The sequence below is a fragment of the Betta splendens genome, chromosome 6, assembly GCF_900634795.4.
Source record: "Betta splendens chromosome 6, fBetSpl5.4, whole genome shotgun sequence".
NCBI classification, from domain to species: Eukaryota; Metazoa; Chordata; class Actinopteri; order Anabantiformes; family Osphronemidae; genus Betta; species Betta splendens.
In genome coordinates, this window is record NC_040886.2 from 12134366 (window position 1) to 12162202 (window position 27837).

Consider the following 27837-nt stretch of genomic DNA (forward strand, 5'->3'; position numbering starts at 1 on the left):
CTCGTTTGTTTTTCCTAATGTTAGCCTAAATAAAGCCCATTACTGTACGTCTGGAGACGATCCTCCATCTCTCCCCGCCACGTCGGATTGCTTTTCCTCCTCCTCCATCAGCCCAGAAACTCCCGAGGTCTGACAGCACTCTCCAGTTGACCTGCTTTTCGGTGCAACACCAAGCTGCTCTCTTCTCAGTTGTAATCAGATCTCTCTGTAAGGCAGGCGTGCTGGCGAGGGCGAGGAGCATTGTTTGTGTTGTTCATCACCTCCATCCTCCTCTCGTGTCGGTCCAGCGCCGGCGAGACGCCGATTTCCTGGGTTTTTTGCGTGAAGGACTTAAGTTGTGCAGCAAACGTGGGCTGTAGATTCAGGGAAGGGGGCAGGGTCAGAGGTCACGGCGTGCTAAGTCACACTCCCCTCTGCTCCATGGAGAGCGACTGTGGCATCATAGGACCCTGGCAGAGAACAAAGAATGAAAAATGAGAGGCGCGCGGAATTTAGATGAGATCGGGGAACAGGCAGCGTTATAACAAAGGTCGTCGCAACACGCGCTCCGCCGCTTGATCACGGAAGGGGGAGACGCGTGCGAGCCTTTTGATTACACGTCCCAACATAGGCCATTAAGGCTTCTGCTCGTAGGATGGCGTCATTTACACCTGATCCGGCGTCTGCGCCGGTGCACAAACAAAGCACGTGAATCCTCCGGAGCACTAGGGGGTGCTCTCCGGGAAAGACACCAGACGTCTGCTTGCGATTAGGACTTAATTCAGACACCTGACATCATTGTCATCTTACAGTGCACCAGCAGACTCCACAGCGTGTTTGATCTCCCGGAGGAGCCCGTGTCGGCCGGAATGAGAAATACCTCTCACCGTTAGCGGCTCAGCTGCTCCAAAAGCATTGTTCGTCACAAATAACAAAGAAAAACAGCCTTGCGAGAACAGTCTGCTTAGGATTGAGTTTTATGCACATGCATTCATTTGAAATAAAAGAAATGCTGCTTCAGTGCTAATTACAAAGATGAAAGGCGGGAGAATGTGCGAAGCAATGAACTTTGTTTAAAGGCGCGGCGCGTGGCTTATTCAGGGACACGGTGCTTTAATGAGATTCCGCCTCATTTGCGAGCTGGTGGAGGCCGTCCGCTCCGGAGGCTGGTGGTGCCGGCGCAGGCGTGACGGCACGGACCCGCAGAACCGTACCCGCTCACATTCACACGCAGTACAGAGAAAGTTTTAGAGTCACACTTTAACTTAACCTACATGGGGGGAAACCCACTAGGGGGGGAGCCGTGCAAACGCTACACAAAGGCCCCAGTTGGACCCTCTTCCTGTGAGGTGACGGTGCCAACCGCTGCTTTAAAGAAAGTGTTTTTCAAAGTGAAACTGTTTACACGCTTCATATGCAGGAGGGGGAAAACATGCTCTCCTACCGCACGTTTCAGTCTCACACTCCCAATTGGGCGAGTCGGGCCTCAGAGGCAGCTAAACAATGCGTGTCCCAGCCTGCGAGTGTGTGGATGTTGGAGCGAAAAGGGTTAACTGGCTGTGGAGAGATCCTTGACCTATCTGAGATGAGCTCTCCGCCCCCTCAAGCAATGTAGAATATCTGATTGCTGATTATGAGTTTATTCCCCATCGTGCTGAGCCTTTTGCATGTCAGGATCCATCCCTCCCCAGCTGAACTGATTAAGGAGCTGGGGATGATGCTACAGCTCTCAGAAAATTGCTGAAAGACTCTCAGAGAGCCTGGTAATCTGGAGTGCAGCTGGCAATCACCCACCACTGACTCTTTTGGAGGCTTTTTCGGGGGTTGTTTTGTTGTTTTCAAGTGGGTTTTTTAGCATATTGTTGCCTTTGTTCCCCCGGGCTTCTCGTTTCTGGATGAGAGCTTTCCTAGTGCTGAGCACAGGTCCTTGTCAACGCCGCTGCTCAGCTCAGCCCCGTCCAGCCTCAACAACGGCCGCGTCAGCAGAGACCCTCGCTCAAAGTCTTGGGATGTGCTTGTGATCACGCTCTTGCGCGAGCTTAATTTGGGCATAAAACAGGATCCTGGTCCTTTTTATGTAAAAAAAAAAGCCATCCATGCTCATTTTTCAGAGCTCGCAGAAATCAAATACATGTGACAAAGGCATCAGATAAATTGAAAGAAATAGCTCCTCAGAAAAAAAAACGTATCCTTATGTAAACGTCTAAGGGTTTATGTGCTGTTCAATGGGTTTCTGTCACGGCGAAACAAATAGAGTTTTCTAGCAAAAAGACTGGCACAGCGGCTTCATTTGCTTGGAGGGATCTGTCGCTTACTTACAAATCAGCAGCTGTCGTCTCCAAGTTTTGTTTTTGTCAATAGTTGCAGGGGAGAGGAAGACAGTCCCGTTCCCTACTGTGCTGATGGCTGTTTTAATGCCTTTAATGTGTGACTTGGGGCAACAGAGGAGGAATATACCCAAACAGAGCATCCTCAATTACTATCAACACTGCACAGCCCACAACTAATAACGTCTCACAGTCAAATGCAGAAGCCACTGGTTCACTGCTGGAGCGCGGAAATACGAAATGTGATTAATATTCAGTCCGACAAACAACACAGGTTCAAACGCAGATGCACATATTTGGTAAACTGAATATCTGTCACTTTCTCTTCTTTTAGGTCTTTTTGACAAGATAATTTGGAGCTAATGTCGTGGCACCTCGATCTGCAAAGCTAATGGACTTTGAGATCCATCAGTCATCGTAAACAAATGGCCATTGTCTGAGCTCTGCTGTTGTGTGTGTATAAATGTAATATTATGAGGTGCTACTGCTGTGGTAGAAGACGCCAGACATGTTTTGTGTCAAAGCACGGTGACAAGCTCCTCCCAAACTCTGCAAGCGTGAGTCTGTGTGTGCGATGGTAAATAATAAGGAACAATTATGCATTTATGAAATTGAATAATATGAGTTGTTATTAGTTGTGTATATTTTACACCTATACAGCGGTTTCTAACTGGAACTATACATGAAATAAGAATATAGAGTAAATTCCAGACACTGACTGGATCTAAATTCACAGACATTTTGTTTTGAGTCGTATTTCTGTGGTAATTAAAAAACATGCACATTGCAGAGGCTCCTCATCATCTGTCAGCCTCATTGTTGTGAGTCACGTGAGCTGTCACTGTGGATAAAATGTGAGTAACGGGGGGGGGAACGAGTAAAGGCATGATGGGAGGAAGGTGAAGCAAATTTCCTTCCAATTCAGGATGATCAGAGTAAAACTACTATACGTTTGACATACCTTGTCCACTCCAGTCGGTAAGGAAGTTGTTTTTTGATCTTTTGACACATGATTGCATCGGGCCTTCCTTCTTTGATCTCAGCAGATTTTTTTTTTTCCTTTCGCTTGATGTGGGATTATAATAATTTATACCTAAGGGATTTTGTTTTTGTTTTTTCTTATTCCTGGGCCTCAGCAAACTTGGGTAAACATAGTAGATTAACATTGTATTCATTTACACATTCTCATTAGTGGGCCCTGAGGTAATTAATCAGAGGCTGTGATATATCAGGAGATAGACACCGTTCAAATAATTTATTCCTTTCTCTTCTTACCGAGTGTGAGAAAAAGTGTCTGATCAATTCCTCTCTTAGATGTAGCTCTTTGAAGATGTGCTGTGTCTTATAAGAGAACCGACATCGCATTCGTTCTCTAACCGAAGGCTGCAAGCTTTGCATGTACTGTACAAACTTTACTACAAGCCGTTACCTAAATCATCTTAATTGTGCACGGTTTCCCCAGAAGGCCGCCACCGCATGACCCCAGTTGAACCCATGCATGTGTAAGACAGGCACTTTGTAGCAGCATTCATAGTTTATGCATAGCTTATTTCACTGAGGCACACAGATGCTTGGTGTTTGCAGAATGCATTTTGTAAGCAGCATCTGGTAAAATATGCAGACACATCATTGTAAAGTGTGACTGGTTTATCACTGGTGAAATTTTAGATTTCACATTAGTCAAAATAAAACTAATAATCTTAACTTCAAGCACAAAGATACTTGTGCAAGTCCCAAAGTGGTTTGAAATGAACTAGTCAGTGATCATATGTTGACATTAATTGCAGATATTGTACATGTTTTTGGGCCTTATTTATATTTTATTATAAATAGTAAAATTGTTTCCCTCTCAACCAATCCAGAACTGATCCAGTTTGTCGTAAACTAATCGCTGAACTGATATTCTGTGGCTATTAGTGATGTGTTGTTGTAAGATAGATTTGATGTCACTATTGTTCATCCCTTGAGCAGCCACAAAAGCTTCCGATGATGAAGGGTTTATTTTTAAAACTACAGGAAAGGCTTTGTGCAGATTAATTCAAGTCTACATTCCCCATTGTGCGGGAAGCAAATTGGGTTTTACAGAATTAGTGCGTTTGCTGCATAAATCTCAAATAAATTCCTGAAACGTACAATTGTGTTTAACGTGATTTGATGCTTTTGCATTTTAATTGTGTTTAAAATGGAAGCAGACCTTCCAAAGTACAGTAGCAGAAGTCTCAGTGCTTCTGCATTGACCCGCGTGTCTGCGTACCCCGGTGCTGGGAGACTGTTTGCTGAAGGTCACGTGGGATCGTAACGTGCCATTAATAATTCCTGAAAGCATCCAACAAATCCATCTTTGCTGCCGCATCCGTTGCTCCGTTGCAAAGACAAAGGCATCATTGCAGGTTGGGTCCTTCCTCCAGGCTAAGATCTTGGAGGTGGGACTCCTCAGGTCGCGCTGCACATATATTAGTCAACTGATGTTTGCATGTTTGCTCCCAGAGCCCGAAACCTTTAAACACATGGGTGCACAAACACATACGGACGCACATATACGGTGTGTTGTGTAAAATGAGTGTGCTTTCAGCTCTGACTGGCTGGATCCACTGGGCACGTGTGCTGTACAGTAATTCCACACAATCACTCACAGGTTTCCACGCTCCCCACAGGGATGCAATTACCGCCCTCCACCGAGTCGGGCCGGTCAGCCTGACAAGGTGGGACCGGAGAAATCATCGGAGCACATTTTAAACCAAACGCTTAATTCCGCGTGCTCACGCCCGATCGGACTCCAATCGGGTCTGGCTGACGGGCCGGCTTCAGGGGCGCGTGGCGTCCTGCGGGGAGTAAATGGACGTTTGGCAGCGGCGGCGCCGCCCAGGCCCGGCGGGCGCCGCGGGCGAGGAGGCGAGCGCGGGCGGAGTGAGCGATGGCGGCGTGCGAGGAGAGAGCGCGTGTGCACAGCTGAGGCTGTGACAGGGAACAGCGAGCGCTGCGCTCCTGCTGCTCCGTCTTCCCCTGCCTGCGATAGATGCTCGCTTTAATTTTGTTAATAGCGTGACTCCAGCGCGCGCTACGGACTCAGAGCGGCTGCTGTTCCGATCGCTTTTCACCCGCTCATCAACCCTTGCCTAATAAACACCGGACGTGTTTGCTTGATGACGACGATAACTCATAATTGACTTTAACTCGTGAGGAGTATCATTGGATGAAGCATGGCGTTATTAGTGCTTCAACCCTCACATGTGATCTGCTGATGAAGCACCTGTACCTATGAGTAACTCAGCCATCTTTCAGCCCTGGGCTCTTGTTCTGTACTGTACTGACCAGTGAGTCTCCTCGAATCACCGTCAGCTCCAAACTGCTTGGCTTGGCCAATTTGAATTTCACATCTTCGCTGACTCACGACCCTGTCAGGACCTTTTTCCTTTATCCTGTCTGCGCTCCTCGTCGGCTCCCATCACGTGAAAACGAAATTAATTATTGGGATTAGAAACCGAGCCACAGTTGCTGTGATTTTTTGTCAAAGGCTTTGTTTTGGCTTAATGTCGCTATCTGATCGGGCTCGCGCTGCAGAGCATCGCCTCGTCTTTGAAAGAAGTTATTGTGCCACGTTTATCCGTTCAGTGCAAGTTAATGGTGGTGTCAGACGAGCGAGCGGGAAATGACTTTGGCTGATGACACTCTTTCAGAGCGGTCAGGTAGGAGCGAGTGCGGCGCTGTGCGGGCCGCGGCACTGGACAGTGGCTCAGATCAACATGATAAAGAGGGACTGATTGAGCTCTGTACAACCACAGGAAGCTGAGCATTCGGGGTTCAAGGTTATCTGGACAAATCAGACTCCTGTTTCCATTCATCCCCTCCTCTGCCACGAGCCAGCCCTTCCTGGGCAAACCAGCAAATTAGCAATTCTGATGTCTGCAAGCAGGTCTGGCAAGGGAATGCCTGTGAATCCTAATGCCGTGATTAAACTTTCATATCCGTCCGGGGGAAGTGCTGCATATACAAAATAAGCAATCTCTTTTTATTTTTCAGCACTTTAAGTTAGGCTGTCGAAATGGGCAAACATAAACCCTTCAGTAGGGTTAAATGGGCAAGGCCAAGTTTGTTGGGGGGGGGGTCCTTCATTTGAGGTCTTTGTTGCTCTTCCCACAATGTAATTGGTTTCAAATTTGCATTGCTACCGATATTGTGCTTTTATCAACACTGTAAATCATCCAGCGCCACCTTTGTGGACGGACGTATTGAATGGTTATGTTTAAGGAAAGTGAAAACGCAAGCAATGTTCCGCTTCCGCGGCTGACTGGACCGTGGAGTGTATAGGAGGGAACATGAAGGACGGGGAGCCTGGGTCCAAGCAGCAGACCAGGCCTGGATGTGGCCATTATGTAAGACGGTCTTATCAGGCTCTGCCTCCTGCTGAGCCACAGCCTAGCTCTCCTCGGCTCCCCCGTCCTGGTGCTCCCAAAACATGGGCCTTCATTAGCAGGGCTAAATATCCCCGTTCTCTGCAATCTCTATCATTTCTTGCCTTGAGGCAATCCGATAATTACCTGTTCTCATTTCCCCTCCTTCTGGCCAGCAGGGAAGTGTTCTGACTTGCATTAGTTTGCATGAAATATTATCAGAATATTGCACATTTCTCCATCCTGCAGCCTCTGACACAGAAAATATGGCGTCACGGCAGCGGTGACTGACAGGTGTCTGTCTTTCATGTTCCTCTGAGAATAGCGGCTTTGTTCTGGAGTTACAGCAGGAATTTTGATGGAAGGAGAAACCAGCGTGTAATGTGTATAAAGTCTTTGTTGCTTTGTTTAACCTCGGCCCGCCGTTATTTCTGGGCAGTATTGTTATGCGTTCCGTCGCTCTTTGTTACCTACAGTGTGCGTGTGCGTGCAAAAGAACTTCATCAGTGAGCCCCCCCCCCACACACACACAGACACATGTCTGAAATGAGTCCAGTGACATACAGGCATGTTGAGTGGTTGTGGTCTGTCTCATTTCTATCGGCAGTAATGTCTGGATCAGGACACAGATCGGCTAAAGTTCTAAAGGGAACAACTTCCACGGTCAGTGGAAGTCAAGTGTGACAGCACTGGTGTCTTGATATTATACAAGTCCCAAATTACTGAACCACAAATGTTTTGACTGCAACCATTGCTGCTATTAGAAGATAATGTCACGTGGCATCCAGCGAAAGGCCTCTCCTCTTTATGCTAATGCAGCCGAGGCCATGTTTGCGATGAGAGATTGATTGTGGCCGATTTAAAAAAAAAAAAAAAAAGTAAAATGTCATTCGCAACGCATATTGAAATTTAAAACGAACTCGCGTGCTAAGCCGAGGACGCGTCCGATACGGAGTTGTTGTTGACGCGCGGGCTTAAACCCATTCAGTGTCTGGGAAGCGGTGATGATTTTGGACTTCGTGACGGTCACTTTAATCTCTAATGAAGGCTCGTCCCTGGCTCCGCTCAGCCCTCTGATAGCGGAGCAGTCATAAACAGGCCTGTCAGGGGGATTGCAGCGCTAGCAGTGCAAATGGCAAAGAAAACCCCAGGGACCGGGCCGCGCTAGCATCACGGTCTAATTCCGCACGGAAGAGACAGAATTTCACATGAGGAGAATCGTTCCTCTGTGTCTTCGGAGCTGGATCACGGTGGATGTTTGGACTCACCTTCCCTTTAATTCATAAACACCCACATTGCACTGACCGTGGCGTTCGTGTGTCTAAATCTGGCACATGCCGCTGCTAGTTTTCCAACATTACCATACAAATGAAGACAATTTCATGTTCAACATTTAGCGCGAGATGCAAATGTGAGCTCAGATGATTCTGTGAAGCTGATTACGGGGCCGCTCCGTGTTCTGACACATCCTGTGCTCGTGCGGCACGTGCGACAGTTGGTTAGTAATTAGAATAATCTTCTCCCTGGTAGTGATTTAGCGTTCGCGACTGCAGCTTACCTCAAATTGAAAATAAATTTATAGATAAATGCCGCCGCTGCTCCTGCAAATTACACCGCCGCAACTCAGAGGAGCCGCGTTGTTTATTTTGGTAGTAAAAGAGCAATCAGAGAAAACAAACAAAGCGCTTTACGAGTGCTGTCAGATTAATAACGCTGCGACCCAGTGGTGATGATATAAATGATTATTTTTTAGCGCACTCTACCCCACCTCATCATGGTAATTATGGATACTGTATCATTATTTTATCAAGATAATTGAAGCTTGCTCCACCACTGCCACGTTCACTGTGCTGCCAATAAACAGGGAATTACTGTGGAAATCATGGCCCGCTGATTTAGTTTGTGTTCACTCTGTGTTGTTCGGAAAGGATACACACACACACACACACACACTCCGTTGACAGTGTTAAGATGCAGCTATACATGTGATACATTGTTTTTCTCCCAGCTTCTGTTCTGGTGTATCTGGGCAAATCCCGTGGTGATGAGGCAAAGAATCTGTCAAGGAGAAGGCATAAGCCTTTCATATGCATAGTGGAGATAAGAGGCAGCCATTTTATCAGGAGAGCTGTCTCTCCAACGCGCTCGCGTGTTATGTGTCGCCGGGAGCGCCTCCAGAAACATGTCCCTTTAATGACACAGCCCGCGCTCGCCAACAGGACGCCCGGTTCGTTCCCAGCTCCAACCTGACAATTATGCCAATTACACCAGGCAGCGGTGTTGACAAACACACCGGGAGAATTGCTGCAGTTGATTGGTAGCTGTGTTCCGAAGTCCCCCCTGCTGTGACCTCTTCTGTAAATTAACCAGTGTGGAGAAGAATTGCAACGCGTTTTGCAGCGTATTCCCCGGGCCTTGGTGTTCTTTTGTAACGGGGGGGTGGTTCGTGCCAGCCGAACAGGCAGAGAAATGGATCTGGTGTGTGGAGAACAGGCAGGGGGAGAGGAGTCATTCTTCCTGTTAGTCAACAGACCACGCGCTTTGTTTCGATTCATAAAGAGTGTTATGTTTCCCGCCGGGCTGGGGCAACATGTAGAAAGTTGTTGTGGCGGATCGCGTTGCCTCCGAGGATTAGGTCCCGGCGTGGTTATGTAACCCTTAAAGAGGACGGAGCCCAGGCACCTCCGAGGTGAGGCGTTAGCATTAGCGGCGCGCTAGCGCCTGCTGACTGGCTGCAGCGCGGCGTGCGGGCGCTTGCTTGGAGTCCACAAAGGCTTTTTCAGCAGGTTTCTGGAGATTGTACCGCATCAGCCTGTTTGCAGAAACCTTGTTTTGATAAGCATGCATCTTTTGAAGGCAAAGAAAAGAGACCATCTCCCTTTTATTTCCGAGCGCAATACCTTTTTTTGATTTCTTCCAGACGCAGCACATCATTTTTTAATTCGTGCCTCCGAACAGCGCACTCCTCCAGACTGTGACTGGCATAAAGCGGCGTGACGCGGAATGAGGCCGATCCTTAATTAAATGCAACATACAGTACAAACACAGCAGGTATTATAGCGCCAGGTTGCGTCTTTGCAGAGACTGAATCAATAACAGTCTGAGATTCGAGTTTATCACCAGGTCACAAACTGTTCCGTAACTGTTCACTTGAGCCCGCGGCTGCGAGCAGCTGGGCTTTGTGTCTCCAGTTACCTGAAAGCTGAATCAGACCTGGTCAGTGTGAAGTGTCAGTACCCGCTGAGAGGCTGCTTTTCCCCCACACAAAGGCAGGCGGCTGCCCCGCTGGCCCGGTCGAAGCCAGCGCCGCTCAGTCCCCACATGTCCCCTCCGCTCGGTTACGTAACGCCCCGTTAAGCCGGAGTTAGCAAACATTAGAGGTCAGCTGGTTATTGGGACAGTCACTCACTGAAGCCCTGTTTGCGGTGGAGAGAGCGCTGTTGACGCGAGCCTCCGTAACGGGAAGATCCAAAACAGCAGAAATGTGAAGGTGCTGTTACTGTATTTACAGTACGCCATTTTCTGATGAGGACACGCTGGGTAATTCGTTAGCCTCCGCCCACTTTAAGCAGCGTCAGCAGCTCCAGTGGCACCAGTACGCGGCCCACTAACCAGCTCACTGGTTAAGACCCGTCACCAGTGGCCTCAGCTTTAATTCCACACACTTCTCTGCAGCTGCATTAGAGGAAACCTGCCCGAATGACGAGATTAGACCTGACATTGTTTAACCCAGTGACTCACCTCCCTGTGAGGCTGGATGGATGGAGGTGGAACGGTGGAGGCTTTGACATTAGCAGGAAAGTGTGGCGTTCTGCGCACAACCTCCTGCGCTCTACGATAAATGAAAACACGCCACGTTGTCCAATTAACACGCGTGACAGCGCGCCCCTGTGTGATTCCTGAGGGGCTCTCGCTTTATTGACAACACAGCAGCACGTGCTGCTGGAAGTCTCTTAATTCACTGTTATTTAAACCCTGCGAGAAAAAAAAAGCGACGTCAATCAGGCCGACTAATGGGGACGCGCGTTTTGTAATTCACTCAAAGCGAGTGGTGGATTGAAAAGAGTTTGCAACCTTTTAACACGCTCGCGCACACCAGCGCTGACAGTCAAGCTCCATTATCTGACAGCTGGAGAGGTTAAAAATAACTGTGCTCGCAGCAAATTAGACGTATCATTTGGCTTCTAAGTGAGAGATGAATCTTTGTGTGGATGCTCCTGCCATGCCGTGACACAGGGGCAATATATCAGCCTGTGTTTGCCAGTCTTTCTCATAAACTCCAAATGGAATTGTAAACAGATGAAGCAATTTTACACCAAATGTATTCTCCCTGAGTCGCTCCATGCTACAGTGGGAAGCCCAGCAACCATAGACATATACATTACTGCCCCGTGCGCTCTCAAAGCCAAAGTATATAAATCATCATTTGGCCGCCTGCAGGGTTATTGCCATCGCTCAAAGCCAATCCTCCATTTTTTTATTTTTTTTTTTCGTTATCTGACGATAAATCTGATGTTATTGCACGTATGTTATTTTCTCCGCTCGCACGTGAAGCCGCCGCAGATTCGCCGCTCGCCGGCTTCCCTTGAAACGCCGTCCCGCTCGTCACAGTGAAGTTTTCCGTGTCATTCGATAGCTGCCCGGCCACTCTTCAGCGCGCACACTTCATGCGGGGTGTCACAAGGTGGGGTGTCGGTTCCAATTTGGGCCGGTAGGAGAAGTGTAACTGTGAGATCCCTGTGACAGTAAAGTAAGTAAGGAGATTTCCATAGGAGGCTTAGGTGACAGCTGAGGTGTAGCGTTCCCTCTAAATACCTAACAACATCATTGTTAATTCATAGCTATTTAATCACTTACTAGAGTACGTGCGGCTCGGATGATCTCTCTGTCATGTTGTCCCAATAGGTAATCTCGTATTAGACCCGTGCTCTGAATTTGTCCTAATCTGACTGTCTGACTACGTCCACGTTCAAGTTTCGAGATGAGCCTTAACTCTGCATATTTACTGAGCTCAGTGTGGCCCCGGCTCCGGCTGCTTGACATGATTTATCTCATCCCGCTTAACTGACAGGTACTGATGCGGCACGAGGATAAATGCAGTAGATTGATGGAATTAAAGCCCACCCTATTGTTCCCATGCTGTGCATCACTGACACAAGTGAGACTCGTGTCTCTCATTAAAGAAAATAAATGCTTCGGGCATCCTCCCTGCAAGCGTCGAGTTCGAGTGTGTGCGCGTGTGTGTGTGTGTGTGTGTGTGTGTGTGTGTGTGTGTGTGTGTGTGTGTGTGTGTGTGTGTGTGCGTGTGCGCGCGCGTGCGTGTGCGTGTGTGTGGGAAGCGGTCTCAGTTGTTTTCCCTCCCTGTAATCTCTCTTTCCTTGCACAATGGATTTAGCCTGGCCTTGAATTGGAAATTATAGCAGAGCGCTCACCCTGTTGAGAGAGCGGCCTGGACGGGTGATTACGATAAACAAAAGAGGAAGCCCGTCGCTTTGTTCGACTCGTAATTATGACCTGTGAAAACGAGACGATCACAACTGTAAGTGTAGCGACGCCGCGTCGCCGGAGCCCCTTCGCTTCCTATATGATGCGTCTAAGCCTCCAAGAAATCTAATCTTAACTATGCAAAGAGAGGGAGAGATGGAAGCTCCCTTCACTCTACGTAAAACAGGCGTTTGGCTGCGCATCTAAATTTTCGGGAGCTAGTGTTAACTCTATATTTGGATTCCATTGGAGTGGATTAAGGATTCTTTACTGCAAACCCACGGGATTCTTAGAGACATAAAAGAGGAGACTGTTTGCATCCATGCTATACAAATAATTGCAGGTTTCAAATCGAGTGTAATTTCAAGCACCAGCTATATGGGAGTGAGTGGGCTTTGATGTACAAATCCACAATTCACGGGGGATTAGCACCCCAAAGGTTAGCAGTTGCTAATTACAGGAGATTGGTTATACATATCTAACAGGGCAGGAAGACAGCCTTAATAAATTTGAGGATTGGTCGGGAACACGGATGAGACGCTGTGATAACGGACACGCGTGAGAATGGCCGTGAGAACCCAACTTCTGCGCACAGCGGAGGGCGACGGGCGCCGTCTCCTCCGTTGTCTTCGCGAGCGGCACAAGTTGCGCGGAGGCTTCCAGATGCATGCGCGCACGCAGATTTGTGCAATCACCGAGATTAACATCTCAGATATTCTTCCTGTCTCTTACTGCAGCACTTTCTCTCTTACTGTATTTCGCTCGCAGCATTGAGTGCTGCATTACCATAATCCTTGGTTCCCTTCTAAAAACCACCACTGGCTAAATGAATCTATTATTTTTGCCCGGAGCCCGAAAGATGCAACAAAATGCAATGCATTAAAAGGGAATGAAACGTGTGATAATATCATATATAATGGCCCTTTTACCTACTGCTCTGTTGGAAGTATCAGTTTACTTCACCTTCATTATGTGAGGACTTAAAAGGAAGCATCGCAGCCTAAACCTCCATGACACGCGGGTCCAGGTCCGGCTCAGCGGACCTGCGTGCTGTTGCCGGGCCGGTCGTGGCGGACCTGGCGGGTGTGGCCTTGTGTTTCTGCGCGGCCCTAAATTAAACATGTCCGAGCCGAGGCAGAAAGTTGTTCTGCTGCGGGGAAACGCTTTTTCATCTGCTAATGAATGTGCCTGAGGGGGTCCCACAGGGGGCTCCACTTCACCCCTCATTAGGCGGGGTGCTGCTTCTGCCTTCATGCTGAGGAGCAACCTCCTGGAGAGGGGCCTCCCACTTCATCTGAACGTCCCACGCTCCCCTGCCCTGCACTGGACTGCGCTGCTCTCTCTCCTTACCTCTGTCTCTTCTCTTTTCCACTGTCTGCCCCCCCCCCCCCCCCCCCCCCCCCCCCCCCCCCCCCCAATCTCCCCTGCTCTACTCTCATTATAAAGCAGCTTTCCTCATAGTCGCAGACCGACGATGACAGGGATGAGAGGCTGGTCCATGCTCCTAATGTCATTTTAATGGCCCTGTTTGATCTGTTGGCTGTGATTTATGGCTGTACAAACACATGTGATGCCCTCCTGGATGTCTACTGTACTTGACTGTGCTTTTTTACAACAAGTCAAGGATATTATTGTTTCAGATCTCATAATGAGGAGCAGGTTGCAATGAGAGCACGCTTCCTTCAAAGCGAGCTGACGTCACGAGAGGCTCTGAAGGCCGGACGTGCTGTGAAGCGGTCTTGGATTCTAAAAAGAAGGATGAACTGAAGACCCCAAGTCTCCCTCCTATTGCACTGCTACACATATCCACTCTCATGTGAAAAATATTGACAGCTTCCTGTTGTTAATGAAGCAACAAAGCCTAGACAGTTTCTGGCTGTTGTGAGACAGCAGGAAGTGAGCGAGGGATATATGCAGGCTGTCAGCTGACTCCAAGAGCTCCTGCATGGCAGCAGAACAGGCTGAGGAGATGATTGTTATTCCAGGGCTTTGGGATGTGTTTATGCAATCATTAATCTTGGCACTTGTTTATTTGCCTGGGATTAGAGCGCCGTGGTGCGTTCACCAGCAGTCGGGGAACCTGGTTCACTAAAAGGTAGCGGCGGGCACTCGGGCCTTCCACTGTAAGCAAAGCGTGCAAGGAGGGAAGCATGCTTTGTGCATGGCTGCTTAATCCTGCCATGTTAAACAAAACCAGGCCAGTGTCTGTAGGACTATGAAAACAGCGGTGCAGAGGGAACGCGCCTCGCTCACTGTGAGCAGTCTGTGAACTCTGCGTGGCAGGAGAAACTCCTCGCACGCCCCTGTTGTCTAGGAATGCCTTTTATATGGTCTGCTACGACGGAGGGGAGGGAGGACGACGGCGGAGCGGCGCTGCAGCTCCTCGGCAGAGCACACGGGAGATTGCTGTGCGCGCCCGCTGCAAATCTGTGAAACCACGTTTCCCAAACAGAAAGAAAATACAAATGCAGTGGCTTGTTGCTTAATCAACCAGATCATTCAGGGGTTTTATAACCGAGCGCAATGGCCATTCCTTGCTTCCTGTGTGTGTGTGTGTGTGTGTGTGTGTGTGTGTGCGTGTGCGTGTGCGTGTGCGTGTTTGTGTGTGTGTAATCTGATAAACTGATAAAGTGGGCTGAAGCTTAAACAAGCTATTTACATTAATTGCCTCAGTCTACTTATCGTGGTCCTGATACTGCCCGGGGCTAAATTAAACAAACACATTGATTTGTAAAATGATTTTCACATTTCATCACAAATAAGTACTTTACATGGTCACAATCACAATTATGCATATTTGTCAGCACTGGGGATAAATGAGGCATGATGGAAGGACCCCAGTCACTTATTAAAACAGTAATAGCCAGCGGCGCAGTGTATGGATTAGATAATGGCTCTGGGACCGGTGGGGGGGGAGGGGTCCAGAAACCTTCCACTGCTAAATATACTTATAAAAGAGCAGATGAAATAGGACTTTCATGAAGAGGAAGTGTAATTGGTGCTGGTGAAAACTGAAAGAGCAGGCGTCTTCATCTGGGCCCGTGTGACACTGGTGATCTGCGGAAAGGTTGACTGCCTCTGGTTTCTACTCTATCAAGCTGTGGATCTTTGAGCAGCGGGATTCAGTATCCCAGCTAATGTAACAAGGCTCATTTATCTCAATCACACGTCCCTGGAAGTATCGGCTGGCCATTGATGTCATTCATCTTCCCTGTCCTTGCCTGCTCTCTTTCAGCAGATAAAAAAAACCCAAGACCTTCAAGCAGAATGGCATAGGTGCTGTAAAAACCGCTCATCAGCGCTGCTATATGGAGCATTCATCGCTGAAGTGTGCGGCCGGTAACTTTTTCCGAGTTCCATTAGGAGAAGAAAGACGTGCGCGTGTTTAGGCGACGGACGGTTTGATTTTGAGGTTCGCTTTGACACTTCTCCGCTCGCCGTCGTTAGCGGCTGAGAATATGTTCACCTTTTATCTCGGCTGTGTTTGCCATTAAAAAAGGTTGTTAGTTTCTCACATTCTGATCCAGTCGTTATGTGCGTTTCAGGCAAGGGTTGCTCGAAATCTGAAAAAGACCAAGAAAGTGATTAGTTAATGTGGGATGAAGTCTCAGACTTTCCTGGCCTCCAGTGTTTGACACACGCTTTCACCGTGAGTTCCTATTGGTCGGATCGATGAATAGTGATGACACTATTGGCACGACTCCTCTTTGTCTCGCAGAGGATGATTCCCAAACGTTTCGGTATAAGACTAATCGTCTGATTTATTAACACATGCGTCGCTCCCCCGGCTTCAGCCCCAGTGGAAACGGTGAGTCGCGCCGTGGCTGGAGGCCGCTGGCGCTGAGCGTCGCTCCTCGACTGGAGCGAATCAGGACCCCGATCGCTGTCGGGCTGCGGCGTCTGGAAACGTGTTTTTCATAAGAGACCACAGAGGGACAATTACAGTCAGCTGAACTGCTCGGCCTGCTCTCCATGTGTGTTCTGGCTGCGTGCCCCTGACCCACTGACTATGAGCAGCAGCATGAGCCGCGACCCCCCCCCCCCCCATCACACCCCCCACTGCTCCTCCGACAACATCCAGCGTATCTGAGGCATCCAGATACGCACTGTGCTAATGAAATGCTCATATACTGTGTCAACCCTCTGGCAAAAGGAAGCCGTATGGATGTAAGTTTTGATTTCTTTGTGTGAAACAGTATAAAGATCCTATTCAAAAACCCACAGCAGAGTCCTTGTTGTCTTACAGAAATGAATACTAATACAGCAATTGCACAAGGAATAAACTTGTATAGTGTGGCAGGAGCAAATTCCCCCGGCGCGGTGGAACAAGGATTTCTGTTGTTATGTAAAGCTTTATGCGCGCGCGTGTGTTTGCGGTGGGGGATTAATTATTTATATTTCCCCATGCTTTCCGTCCCTGCAGGCAGACGGGAGGGCTGACAGGTGCTTAACCGCGGCCCGCTTAGTGCTAGCGGTCAGACCAGAGGTTCGCAGGCAGCACGTAATCCTGGGCTCGGGCTCAGGATTCAAACGGCATCGTCTGCACCAGTCAATCAGTCAGTCCTGTGCGATTTCAGCCTCAGTGACTCTGACTTTTGATGCAACCCAGTGCCTTGGTGCACAATGAATGAGCAAACCAAACAATGCACGGGCAGTCCCGCATTCAAACCCGCAGCGTTGAGGCATTTTAAACGCCGCCGCGACAGAATGTGCGTCACATTTGAAACCAGGTGGTGGAAATGGTGACAAATGACAAATCATATATACATAAATATTTCCAACTTCATCTCTCAGCTCTCTATGACTAACTAGGGGCCGGTAGACGCGCAAGCGGAGGCCCAGCAGCACAGAAGGGGCGCGCCCTCCGGTCCCCAGCACCCGGGCGCAACTTCACTCGTCACCGCAGACGAGACGAGAAAGGGGGCAGAGGTGGGCGGGGAGCTCAGGTGGGGCCCGCGAAGGGGGGGGGGGCGCCGCACACATGCTCCCCTCCGCGGCGCTCGTCTGCTCGTCTGCCGGGCGTTTGTTGTTTCCCCCAGAGTGCAGGTGTGCCGACTCCCAGTCAGGAAGCTTGTCAATCTTTGCCACAACAACACATAAATTAGGGCCCAAATTACCGTCACGCCGGTGGAGAGAGCGACGCGGAGAGAGATGTCTTGTGCTGCGATTTGGGAATACACCCCTCCCCCCTTCTCCCGCTGCACCCCCACCCCCACCCAATGAGGGTGTCGGCATCCACTTCAATAAAACACTCAAGTAAATACAGGGAGCGACATGAAGAGAGAGGCGCTGCTGTGTTGTACAGGCATCTGGAGTTGGGCAGTGTTGAAATATTAATAGGCCTCACACACAAACAAACACAGAGATGTACGCATGAGTTGATCCAAAAAGCAGCCCAGGGCGACGGTCCAGACCTGAGCTCCAGCAAAGTCACTGCGCCGCCGTGGAAGAAGAATGGAGGGCGGCTTAAAGGGCCCGTCCTTTCAAACCAAACATCCCTTCAAACATAGCTCGTCTCCAGTGGAGGAGTATCACAGCTTCTGCAGCTAAATGACAATGGGGGGGGGGAATTAGTAGACGCAGCATAGAGACATCAGAATGTGTCAATTATGTCTCGGGGCTAATCCCCACGGTCCGAACAATTGTGATGACTGCAGCATGTTTGGAGGTTGAATGGGAGCTGTTTAAAATGATGATCTAGAGGTTTGCTGTGCAGGTGCGTCGTGCGCTACCGCCATTAAAACAGCTCCGCGGTAACAGGCTGCCAGCCCCAAACAAATAACACATTCATACCATTCAGCCCGTGCGCCGTGCCACCACTGTCCTTTGCCACTGACATTCAAATAACCTTTCTCCCGCTGCATAAACGGGAGGAAAAAAAGAGGAAGAAGCATTGTGTTGTGCAACTTCACATGACAGCAGAGCCCCGGCAGATGAAAAGAGGCAGAATCCTGATTCCAGCTCTTGTTAGGCTGTCGTCTCACTGCAGCTAGATCTGACTGCCACGGGTCTCTGTTTAGAGGAGGCTGTGTTTATCAGCAGACAGCTGATCTCCATCACCAAATGAGAGTGTCGTGTTGGGGAAATAAATAAATAAAGAGCTGCAGAGAAAGGCGGCGGAACTATTGCTTAGTGAACATTTGCAGTTTAGCTCGGTGCCTGCGGTGTTTCAGTTATTGATTATGTGTCGATGCTTTTTTTTTGTGTGTTTCTAAAGAAATGTGCCATTTTGGGTAACAGTCCTGAGCAGGAAGGCAAACGTCATGAATTATTGGTTGAGGTTTGTTGCAGAAATGATACAAAGCTTGTCTGATGACAGGAGAATTGTTAATCTGCTCATAATGCGGTGCCCTGTCCAGTTCCTTACATAATCACAGACATGAGCCCACTGGCTTGCGTCACACATTGACAGCTGTCAGCACAACACACACACACACACACACACACACACACACACACACACACACACACACACACACACACACACCACCGTGCACAGAAGCTCTGTTTTCTCCTGCAGCCCATTCACGTTTTCCCTCAGCCTGACGTGCACGGAGCAGTTCAGACGCCTCCGTTTCAGACCTCACTTATTGTGTACGTTTATCATGAATCATCAGGTCATAAGAAAATGATTTAATGGACCAATCAAATAATGGATTAAGCTTTCAGCATTATGACGGCGGCCTGGGCATGGGTCTCTAATGTAAGGGATAATCTTAATCCCTCAACGTTATGTCAGTAGTCCAGGGGTTCAGTGGGTACAGCCAGGATATTTTCACAGATTTTGCTTCTTTGCAGCCTGTAGGATTTTCAGTTTAGTTTATTTTGCACGGAGTCTGTGATTAGATTGGATTTTAAAATCTGAATAACATCTTATTGGGAGGCAAACATCCCCTGCTCCGCTCCTGTCGTTCTCATCTTTACAGTCTTCTGGTGTGCTGCGAGTGATTAGTATTATTTTTGAATGAAACAATGTGACATTTGTATCAGGAGCATCAGGAGACGGCGTTCCATCTGACACCGCCTGTCTGTTCAACGCTCCGACTGAAATAAACCGTGACAAGGCCCCTGTAAGCTGCTAGTGTGCATTTGGCAAATTGTTCTGGGTGTTCCTGTTTGACTGTCACTTCGCAGGTCTGTGATAATGACGCGTGGTTTTCGAGTGGGTTGATGTCACGGCTGCGGAGGGGCCGGTGAAGGGCGCCGGGCGAGCGCCGCCCCGCGCCGCCGTGCGTGCGCTCTGAGTGACACGTCACCCCCTCTGGGCTGGTGAATCAGTGTCCTTGAACTGCTCAGCCGCGGACAAAGAACAAGCGCCGACATTCAGCTCCGCCGTCCGCTCTCTCCGCCGTGCCCATTGTCCGAGACCGCTCCCGCGCCGACGTCCGGCCGCGCACGTGGCGCGATTCATAATCCGGGCATCTCGGCAGGTGTCTTTGAAGTGGGCGGCGCGCGGAGGCCATCTCACGGCGCTGTGACGAGCGGCAGGGCTGCTGCTGGGATGGGCTTTAGCACGGCTGCCCGTCTGACTGTGCCTGGCTTTGATGTCGTAAACAGAGCAGGCAGGGCTGGCTGGCGGGGGGCGGGGGTGGGGGGGCAGGCAGGCGCGGTGAATGGGATCAGTGACACCGCGCTGGTCAAGCTCAAGTGAGCCAGCAGCTGTCTGTTTCACACCAAGAGACAGTTAGCGCTGCAGCTCGTGTCAATAGATATTGACTGCCAGATCGCGGGCGCTCGCAGTACAAGCACGGGCCTTTTGCGTCGAGTGTGTTCTCTCGAAATCATCCTGTGTGCAGCTTATGAGCGGTCTCTCAGGAGGAGGGTGAGCACAGCCATGCAGAGACTGCATATGCGCGTTCGCTCGGGTTGATGGTGTAGATGACTACAAACCCCTGGCTTCTGACAGCTGCCTTTTCCCAGTGTGGACATACAGTAACTGCGTGTTTAGACCAAGATCTTTGTCTCATGCAAGAATCTACGGAGCCCAGAGACAAACCTTTTTCACTGCTGAGTGCACTGAGCAGCCAGGGGCTCGTGCAGCAGTGGAGTGAGAGGGGTCTTCGCGGGTGAGTCTGCATGCACTCAGGGCCTTCCTGCTGCAGATAGGGCTTTGTGAGGCGTGTGTGTGTGTGTGCCCTGCCCGGCCTGGCGCCCCCGACCCACCCCCCACCCCCCACGTCTCTACTCCCACTGCTTTCACCTGATGTGGCACAGCCTCTGTCGGGCCTGAGCGAGTGCCCAGCCAGCTCCGCTTCTTCAGGAGAGATGAAGGCATCTCACAGCTATGCTGTGGGGGTGGGGGAAGCTAGCAGCAGCCTAAGCCCGGAGCTATCAGAGGCTGGAGCTCAGAGCCAAAAGCCTGTGGGCTGGAGAGGGTGGGTGGAAGATTGGCTTAACTTGGCAAGACGACCGTGGCCACAGCCCTGCACTGCCACCCAATGGCTGGGGCCCGACACTGCAGCCGTTGGTTCACTCTAACCGCAGCTAGTCATAATTACAGCACGCTTCAGTTGTTGTGAGTGCATGTCAGAACAAATTATGTAAGTAATGAGGCTGAAAATGCTAAAGGAGTTGAAACACACTGCACCGCTAATGCTCATGCAGGGAGAACACAAAACAAACAATAGAGTGCACTCATACAGAGACAGACCTAACCGACACAACAAGCAACTGTGCACAGTAAGGAAACGATTAATTATAAATTAACCCTCTCAGTTAGGTTCTCCGGGCCCGCCTCCTGTCTGGGTTTCACTCTAATCCGGGCCGATGTGGTGCCGTGCCCTCCATTGTGCGCGAGAATCCCCAAATCGCAGGAGGTGTTGTCTGGAGGAGAATTAATTGTGCATATTCCACAACTCCCTTTTGTTCACTTTGCTAAAATGTAGGCTAATTCGATGTAAACATGGCCGGCGTTGTTGACTCCAGCAGCGCGAGAAGAACAGACGCTGATTCCAGGATGAATAGAGCGAAGCTGTGGGGTTAGTGGATTAGAGGCTCTGTGTTAAGGGCCTCTCCTGGGCATGCCGCGGGGACGAGGACATTATCCACATGGCCCGCTGCGGGCTCCTCGGCAGCTGATTAAAATGGGCCGGGATCTCTGGATTGAACCCCAACAAATCACTTTTGATGTGATCAAACTAGTTTAAAGAGGCTGGTTGTTAAGGTGTACGAGGGATATGTGAGGAGTCTTGGGAAGAGACGCGAGGCTTTATAGTCCGCCAGGGGCGAGTGGCTGATGTAACGCCACGACATCGCCAGTGTACCACCACGTTTTACAATAATTCTAATTTTATTGCATTGCCTTAATTAGATCATCATTTCTTATTAAGGCTAAATCTTAGTGTTCCTCCCCCTAATTGCTCTAGACTTGTGTTGCAATACCTCCTTGTGCCCTGACTGGCTCTCTGGCTGCATGGCTGGTTGGAGAAAGCCATTATATCGTGAGAAAATATCCCGCGGTGATCTTTCCTCGATTTGGATCAGATAGCGGCGTTTGTCTGGCGCTGCGGTGCACTGCTGGCATGGCGGCACGAAGATGCTGGAGATGTGGAGGAGGGCTGCGAGATAGAGATCTCTGGAGGGAGGGGGAGAAAAAAGAGAGGGGGGGGGGCATCAGTGGCTGCAGTGATAAAGCTGAGAGCAATGGGACAAGCTGGGAGTTCTGCGTCTCTGATGTCTGTGTGTTCTGTCTGTTCTCCCGCGTTGCCCTGTGGTCTCCTCCTGCAGAGAAGGCCAGCGATGGATGAGGCCTGTCCTCTCTGTGCTTTTGTCCTCTGTGGCGTGTGAATCACAGGCCTGTCAGCGGCGCGGCTCCCCGGCCAAACCCCCACTGAACCCTTCCTCTGTAGCGCGTGCGAACGCGCAAACACACCAGTCATCCAGCGCGGGCGCGTGGCGATGCTCTGTGGCCACAGTGGATTTACATCTGAGGTTTGGGGCGGGTTTGAAGTTTAAGAGGCTTCGTGAAGTCAAGTTTTCCAGCTGGGAATACGTCTCGTCATGTGGCTAAACGAGCCTTTGTCATCACATGAGGCCGGTATTAGCACTAATATGGCCTATTAGCATTTGTGGGAAGCTGGGCTTCATGTGAGTTAAGTTTGGGATGCAAATTGACACAAAGTTTAAAGTGACTGTATTGGAGGTCTTAAAATGGCCTCCCTCCCCTCACACAGCATACAGTACACACACTCCCCCCCCCCACACACACACACTCTGTAAATATTCATGTAATCCTCTGTGGAAGTGAGGATTCAAAAGCCACCGGATGAGATGTTTTTAGAAGCACAGTGCTCTTTCATGTACCAACATGGATCCATGGTGAGGGTGTTGTACAGTGACTTGTGACAGCAAAATGTGATTTTTTTTTTCTTTCTCCGCTGCAGCTCAAATCGAAATAATTCCCTGCAAGATCTGTGGAGACAAATCATCAGGCATCCATTACGGCGTGATAACATGTGAAGGCTGTAAGGTAAGCACCGGCAGACGGGACCTGACGGGAGCGCGTGAGGGACGGGGAGCCGAGAGAGAGGGGGAAGACGGGCGGAAAGAAAGTTGCTTGCCAGGAAAAAAAAAAAAAAAAAACACGTTTGAAAATGTTGTTGAAGTTTTACGCAGATGCAGAGTCGGGACGGCGAAGTGTAAACACTAAGAACACGATCATTAAAGTGGTCAAGCAGCACAGAGGACATCACAGAACAGCACAATTAGTAGGACAAAGCCAGTCCTCTGCCTTCCGCTGCCTCTCCCTCCCAGGGACATGTGATTCTGCAGCTTCTTGCTTCTGCTGCAGCCGGCTCTTGAAATGAAATGATCAAAAGGAGAGTGCTTTGAATTATAGCAGATTGTTGGCTGTTTGCTACAGTGTGTTGCTTCCATTGAAGCCGCCTTTTGTACTGTTTCAAATGCACCAGCCATTCACAGTGAGGGGAATTTTGTGCTTAGAGTGTATTCTCGTCCCCGCGCTTGTCACCAGGCACATCATTAGCATTCCTCAGCCAGCCTGCACCTTTGCTGTGTGTGTGTGTGTGTGTGTGTGTGTGTGTGTGTGTGTGTGTGTGTGTGTGTGTGTGTGTGTGTGTGTGTGTGTGTGTGTGTGTGTGTGTGTGTGTGTGTGTGTGTGTGTGTGTGTGTGTGTGTGTGTGTGTGTGTGTGTGTGTGTGTGTGAACCAGAGAGAGAGCGATAGAGAGAGGTTGCTTCTTTCAGCTGATCTCATCCTCTCTCGCACACAGGAGCTGGAAGGAACAAAACGCTAAAGAATAAAATGCTGAAATCTATCTTCAATGATCGCTAATTAGTCCAGGCAGAGAGGCCTTTAATGATATGTGCAACTACAAAAGTTTGGACCATAAATCATGGCATTATTAAGGAGTTCTGCTTGTCACCGGCAGTTATAGCCTGTTTCCATAATGGCTTCCATTATGAAGCAACTTGGCAGCTGTCAGCTGTTTTCTTGTAATTAAACAGCCAATGAGCAGCAAATTAAGACATATGTGTGTGGAGCAGGAGAGTGGGGCATGTTAATGATGTGCTGGAATCAATTCATTAAGTCAAAGGATGAGGAATCCAGTCGGTGTGCAGTCGCAATCCTTCGGCGCCGCGCATGCCAGCTCTGCGTTAATCAACGCTAATAACCCGAGTGTAGCAAAATGCCATCCACTGTTATCGCCGCTACCCAAACACACCACCCTCATGTTGTACACACTGATGAAATATGGTGCCTTTACAAGATATTACAGGCCAGGAAAGTAGAGCCACACCAGTGTTATTATCTAATCTGTTTGGCAGCAGTAGAATGAAATAGCACCACTAGGAACACAATAATTCCCCATCAATCACAAATGAATTTTGCCAGTGCTGAAACGCATCCACGGCACGTGCTGATCGTCCTGTCTCTGCGCTCTCGTTCCCCTTTGCAGGGTTTCTTCAGGAGGAGTCAACAGAGCAATGCAGCCTACTCCTGCCCCCGTCAGAAGAACTGCCTGATCGACCGCACCAGCCGCAACCGCTGCCAGCACTGCCGTCTGCAGAAGTGCCTGGCAGTGGGCATGTCACGAGACGGTGAGGGAGGAGGGGTGCACGTGGGAGGAGGGAGGGGTCAGAGGTCAGCAGCCTGCGCTGCCTTTGAGCCAGGGCTTCAGGGCTGCCAGAACAGAAATACAGCGCCTCCATAACTCTTTCAGAGCCACATCCTGACGGGCATTATTCTCCTAAATGCGTAGGAAACAGGTCTGGGAGCAGTTGTCGTGAACGTGTTGCCCAGCGCCCGCTCTGTGTCTGCGGGTGAACGCTGTCTGGGGCCTAATTTGTGATGTAATGGGAGACGCAGTGGTGGGCTCACACAGGTGCGGTTCCGGCGCCGGGCCGGTCCAGACTAGGCAGAGATTCCATCAGAACGGAGCGGCGCTGCAACGTCTCGCTCCGTTTTAAGCAGGAATGCGCGCAGACGTGTGAAAACCTGACGCCGGCGCATTTCTGCACCGGCTTTAATTCACGTTACCATAGACGCACTATTGGGAAAGTTCCTTCCAGTGTGATGACAGTTTAGAGGCAGATATCAACAGATGACCTTTGAATGTGTTAGACAATTGAAAGCCAGTGGAGTGTTTATGTGACCAAAGATTCCCCTTGATGTCTAGACAAGGTATTTAGTCTCAGACTCACGTGCTGAGATTTATTTTTTGCTTCAAAGCAATAAGACTTTAGCCAATAGTGTGAGATAATTTGATTGGTTCCGCAAGATATTCCACTCTGGGCCATATCAGATGCTAGTGTGGTACATGGAAACCTTGAAGAGTGGATTAAAGAGGTTACAATTTTAAAAAAGGATATTCAGAAGATGATTGAAATGAGTCTATGTAGACTTATTATCCTGCTGCTGAGACTATTTAACACACACACAGGAAGGCATGTTTCAGACTGAAGAGCAGAATTGATAAAATGAGTCAGTTACTGTGAGAATTCACGACCTAGATGTGTAATTTCCATTAATATCCACTTATTAACCAGGACCAGAGTCTGTACCTGCTCATAAAAGGAACCTAGTAGCCTCATCTGCTACATTTGCTTCCAATCACAGCGGTGAAGTTCGGCCGCATGTCCAAGAAGCAGCGCGACAGTCTGTACGCTGAGGTCCAGAAGCACCGGCTGCAGCAGCAGCAGCGTGACCACCAGCAGCAGCCCGGGGAGGCGGAGCCGCTCACACCCAGCTACGGCCTGTCAGCCAACGGCCTCACGGAGCTGCACGACGACCTCAGCGGCTACATGGACGGACACACCCCGGACGGCAGCAAGCCCGACTCGGCCGTCAGCAGCTTCTACCTGGACATCCAGCCGTCCCCCGACCAGTCGGGCCTGGACATCAACGGCATAAAGCCGGAGCCCATCTGCGACTTCGCCCCCGGCTCCGGCTTCTTCCCCTACTGCTCCTTCACCAACGGCGAGACCTCCCCCACCGTGTCCATGGCTGAACTAGGTGAGGAGCGGGAGAGGGAGACGGGGGCAGGCGGGACGAGCGGCGGCAAGATGGAGGAGGGGGGGAGGCGGGGGAGAACAACTCAACCGTGGGGCAAACGACACAAAGGTTGCTTAAAATAGCAGGAGGTTGGAGACTCATCTTCAACACTCATTAAAAGAGCCTCTTTTTTGTAATTAGTTTCCATTAATTAGGGCCAATCAGGATCCAGCAGGGCAGGCGTCTGGGGAAATCATTTTTTTAGGCTCCCCTGTGCCTAGGAACTTCTTTTAACAGATGTGTTTTCAAAACCATTTAAATTCTTATACTCAATATTTCTCCCAGAGAAAATGTGACCTTTGTTTCAGTGAGTAACTTCGCGCCCCTCCTCCACTTCATGCATTTGTGTCATAACTAGATTGGCTTTGCCTCAACCTTAAGCTATGAGCTTCCTGCGGGCTGTAAAAGGAAATGTCAACAAGCCTTTTCGCAGTCAAAAAGAGCCCACATGTATCCGCCTCTCCTCCTTCTTGAAAGCTCAGTAAATAAATCTTCCTTCCCCGTGGCGAATTTCATCTGTGAGGTCCTCGCTCTCGCGTAGCCCTGCGAGAAACCTCCACATCCTCGCTGTGACGTTGCGGGTTTGTAATCACGCGTGTGTTTCAGAGCACCTGGCCCAGAACATCTCCAAGTCACACATGGAGACATGTCAGTACCTGCGGGAGGAGCTGCAGCAGATGACCTGGCAGGCCTTCCTGCAGGAGGAGGTGGAGAGCTACCAGAGCAAGGTAGGAGCGGGCCCCGTCGCCACGGTAACCGCGGCCCGCCGCATCCAACGGCGGATCGCCCATTCCTCTGTCCTCTCTGCCCCGCAGCCCCGGGAAGTCATGTGGCAGCTGTGCGCTATCAAAATCACGGAGGCCATCCAGTACGTGGTGGAGTTCGCCAAGCGCATCGACGGCTTCATGGAGCTGTGTCAGAACGATCAGATAGTGCTGCTGAAAGCAGGTATGACAGCTTGTCAACATGGCCTGCTGCCGCCAGACTCGCCCACCACCACCACCACCACCCCCCTCTGGCATTGTCACAAGGGCGTAGCTGACCTGACTGCACAAAGCCCTCTGCTTCACACGCACACGCGGCGTCACGGAGGAGAGGCCTTGTGGGCGCCGCACGCAGTCTGTAGCGTTAGATGAGCGCAGACGACGCGCAGACGGCGCGCAGCACCGCAACGTATATACACATACTCGCACGTTGTTAAACCCAGATCGGGCTCCGTGCACGCCGTCACCCATATTTATACATAAATACACAGACGGCAGCCGTGAGCATACAAACACCTCTCCTGGGCTTTTTCCCCCGTATTATTTACATTGGAGCAGCCAATATGAATAATGAAATAAAGGCTGGGATCCCTTGTCAGACATGACTCCCATAGCAACTCTCATAGAGGAAGTAATGGTTTGTGTTACAGTTTGTTGATCCTCTTATCCACTCCCACAGAGTGGGACAATTTGCAGGATAGAATAAATTCCTCCACTATTTTGCTAAATAAAGCTTGAATGAATGCGCAGTGTCACTGCTGAATGAAGCGCATTTATCTGGCATGTCATTATAGCAGAGTAGCCTTCTGTTTGTGATATTATCGTCTGCAGAGGTGATTTTTTTTACCTCCTGTGACAGCAGGCGCCTTCATTTCAAAGTGCTTCTGTTACTCATATCGCAGAAGAGCAGCACAAAGCACAATCATGTGTTTTTGCATCCCTGACTGATGTGTAACTGTTAGAGGAGGAGGAGGGAGAAAAAGGAAAAGAGGCAAAGCTCAGATTCAGCATCTTGTTCCTGTCTGTCTCCACAGGCTCTTTGGAAGTTGTGTTTGTCAGAATGTGCCGTGCCTTTGACTCGCAAAACAACACAGTCTATTTTGATGGAAAATATGCCGGACCTGATGTGTTCAAGTCATTAGGTAAGTGGAGAGTGAGTGAGTGAGTGAGTGAGTGAGTGAGTGAGTGAGTGAGTGAGTGAGTGAGTGAGTGAGTGAGTGAGTGAGTGAGTGAGTGAGTGAGTGAGTGAGTGAGTGAGTGTGTGTGTGTGTGTGTGTGTGTGTGTGTGTGTGTGTGTGTGTGTGTGTGTGTGTGTGTGTGTGTGTGTGTGTGTGTGTGTGTGTGTGTGTTTTCTTCTTTCCTCTGTGTAACAGCCAAAATT

The 27837-nt window shown here is 49.7% G+C and overlaps 1 protein-coding gene across 3 annotated transcripts in view; it reads left to right on the forward strand.

The window, feature by feature from the left end:
* roraa (RAR-related orphan receptor A, paralog a) overlaps window positions 1–27837 on the forward strand; it is a 177971-nt gene that overhangs the window by 145628 nt on the left and 4506 nt on the right. For all 3 annotated transcript variants that reach the window (XM_029153663.3, XM_029153662.3, XM_029153664.3), the window contains 6 exons: window positions 22564–22649; window positions 24098–24239; window positions 25258–25653; window positions 26299–26420; window positions 26508–26640; window positions 27491–27598. In XM_029153663.3, the coding sequence (XP_029009496.1) occupies window positions 22564–22649; window positions 24098–24239; window positions 25258–25653; window positions 26299–26420; window positions 26508–26640; window positions 27491–27598 (987 nt within the window). The remainder of the gene's footprint in view (window positions 1–22563; window positions 22650–24097; window positions 24240–25257; window positions 25654–26298; window positions 26421–26507; window positions 26641–27490; window positions 27599–27837) is intronic.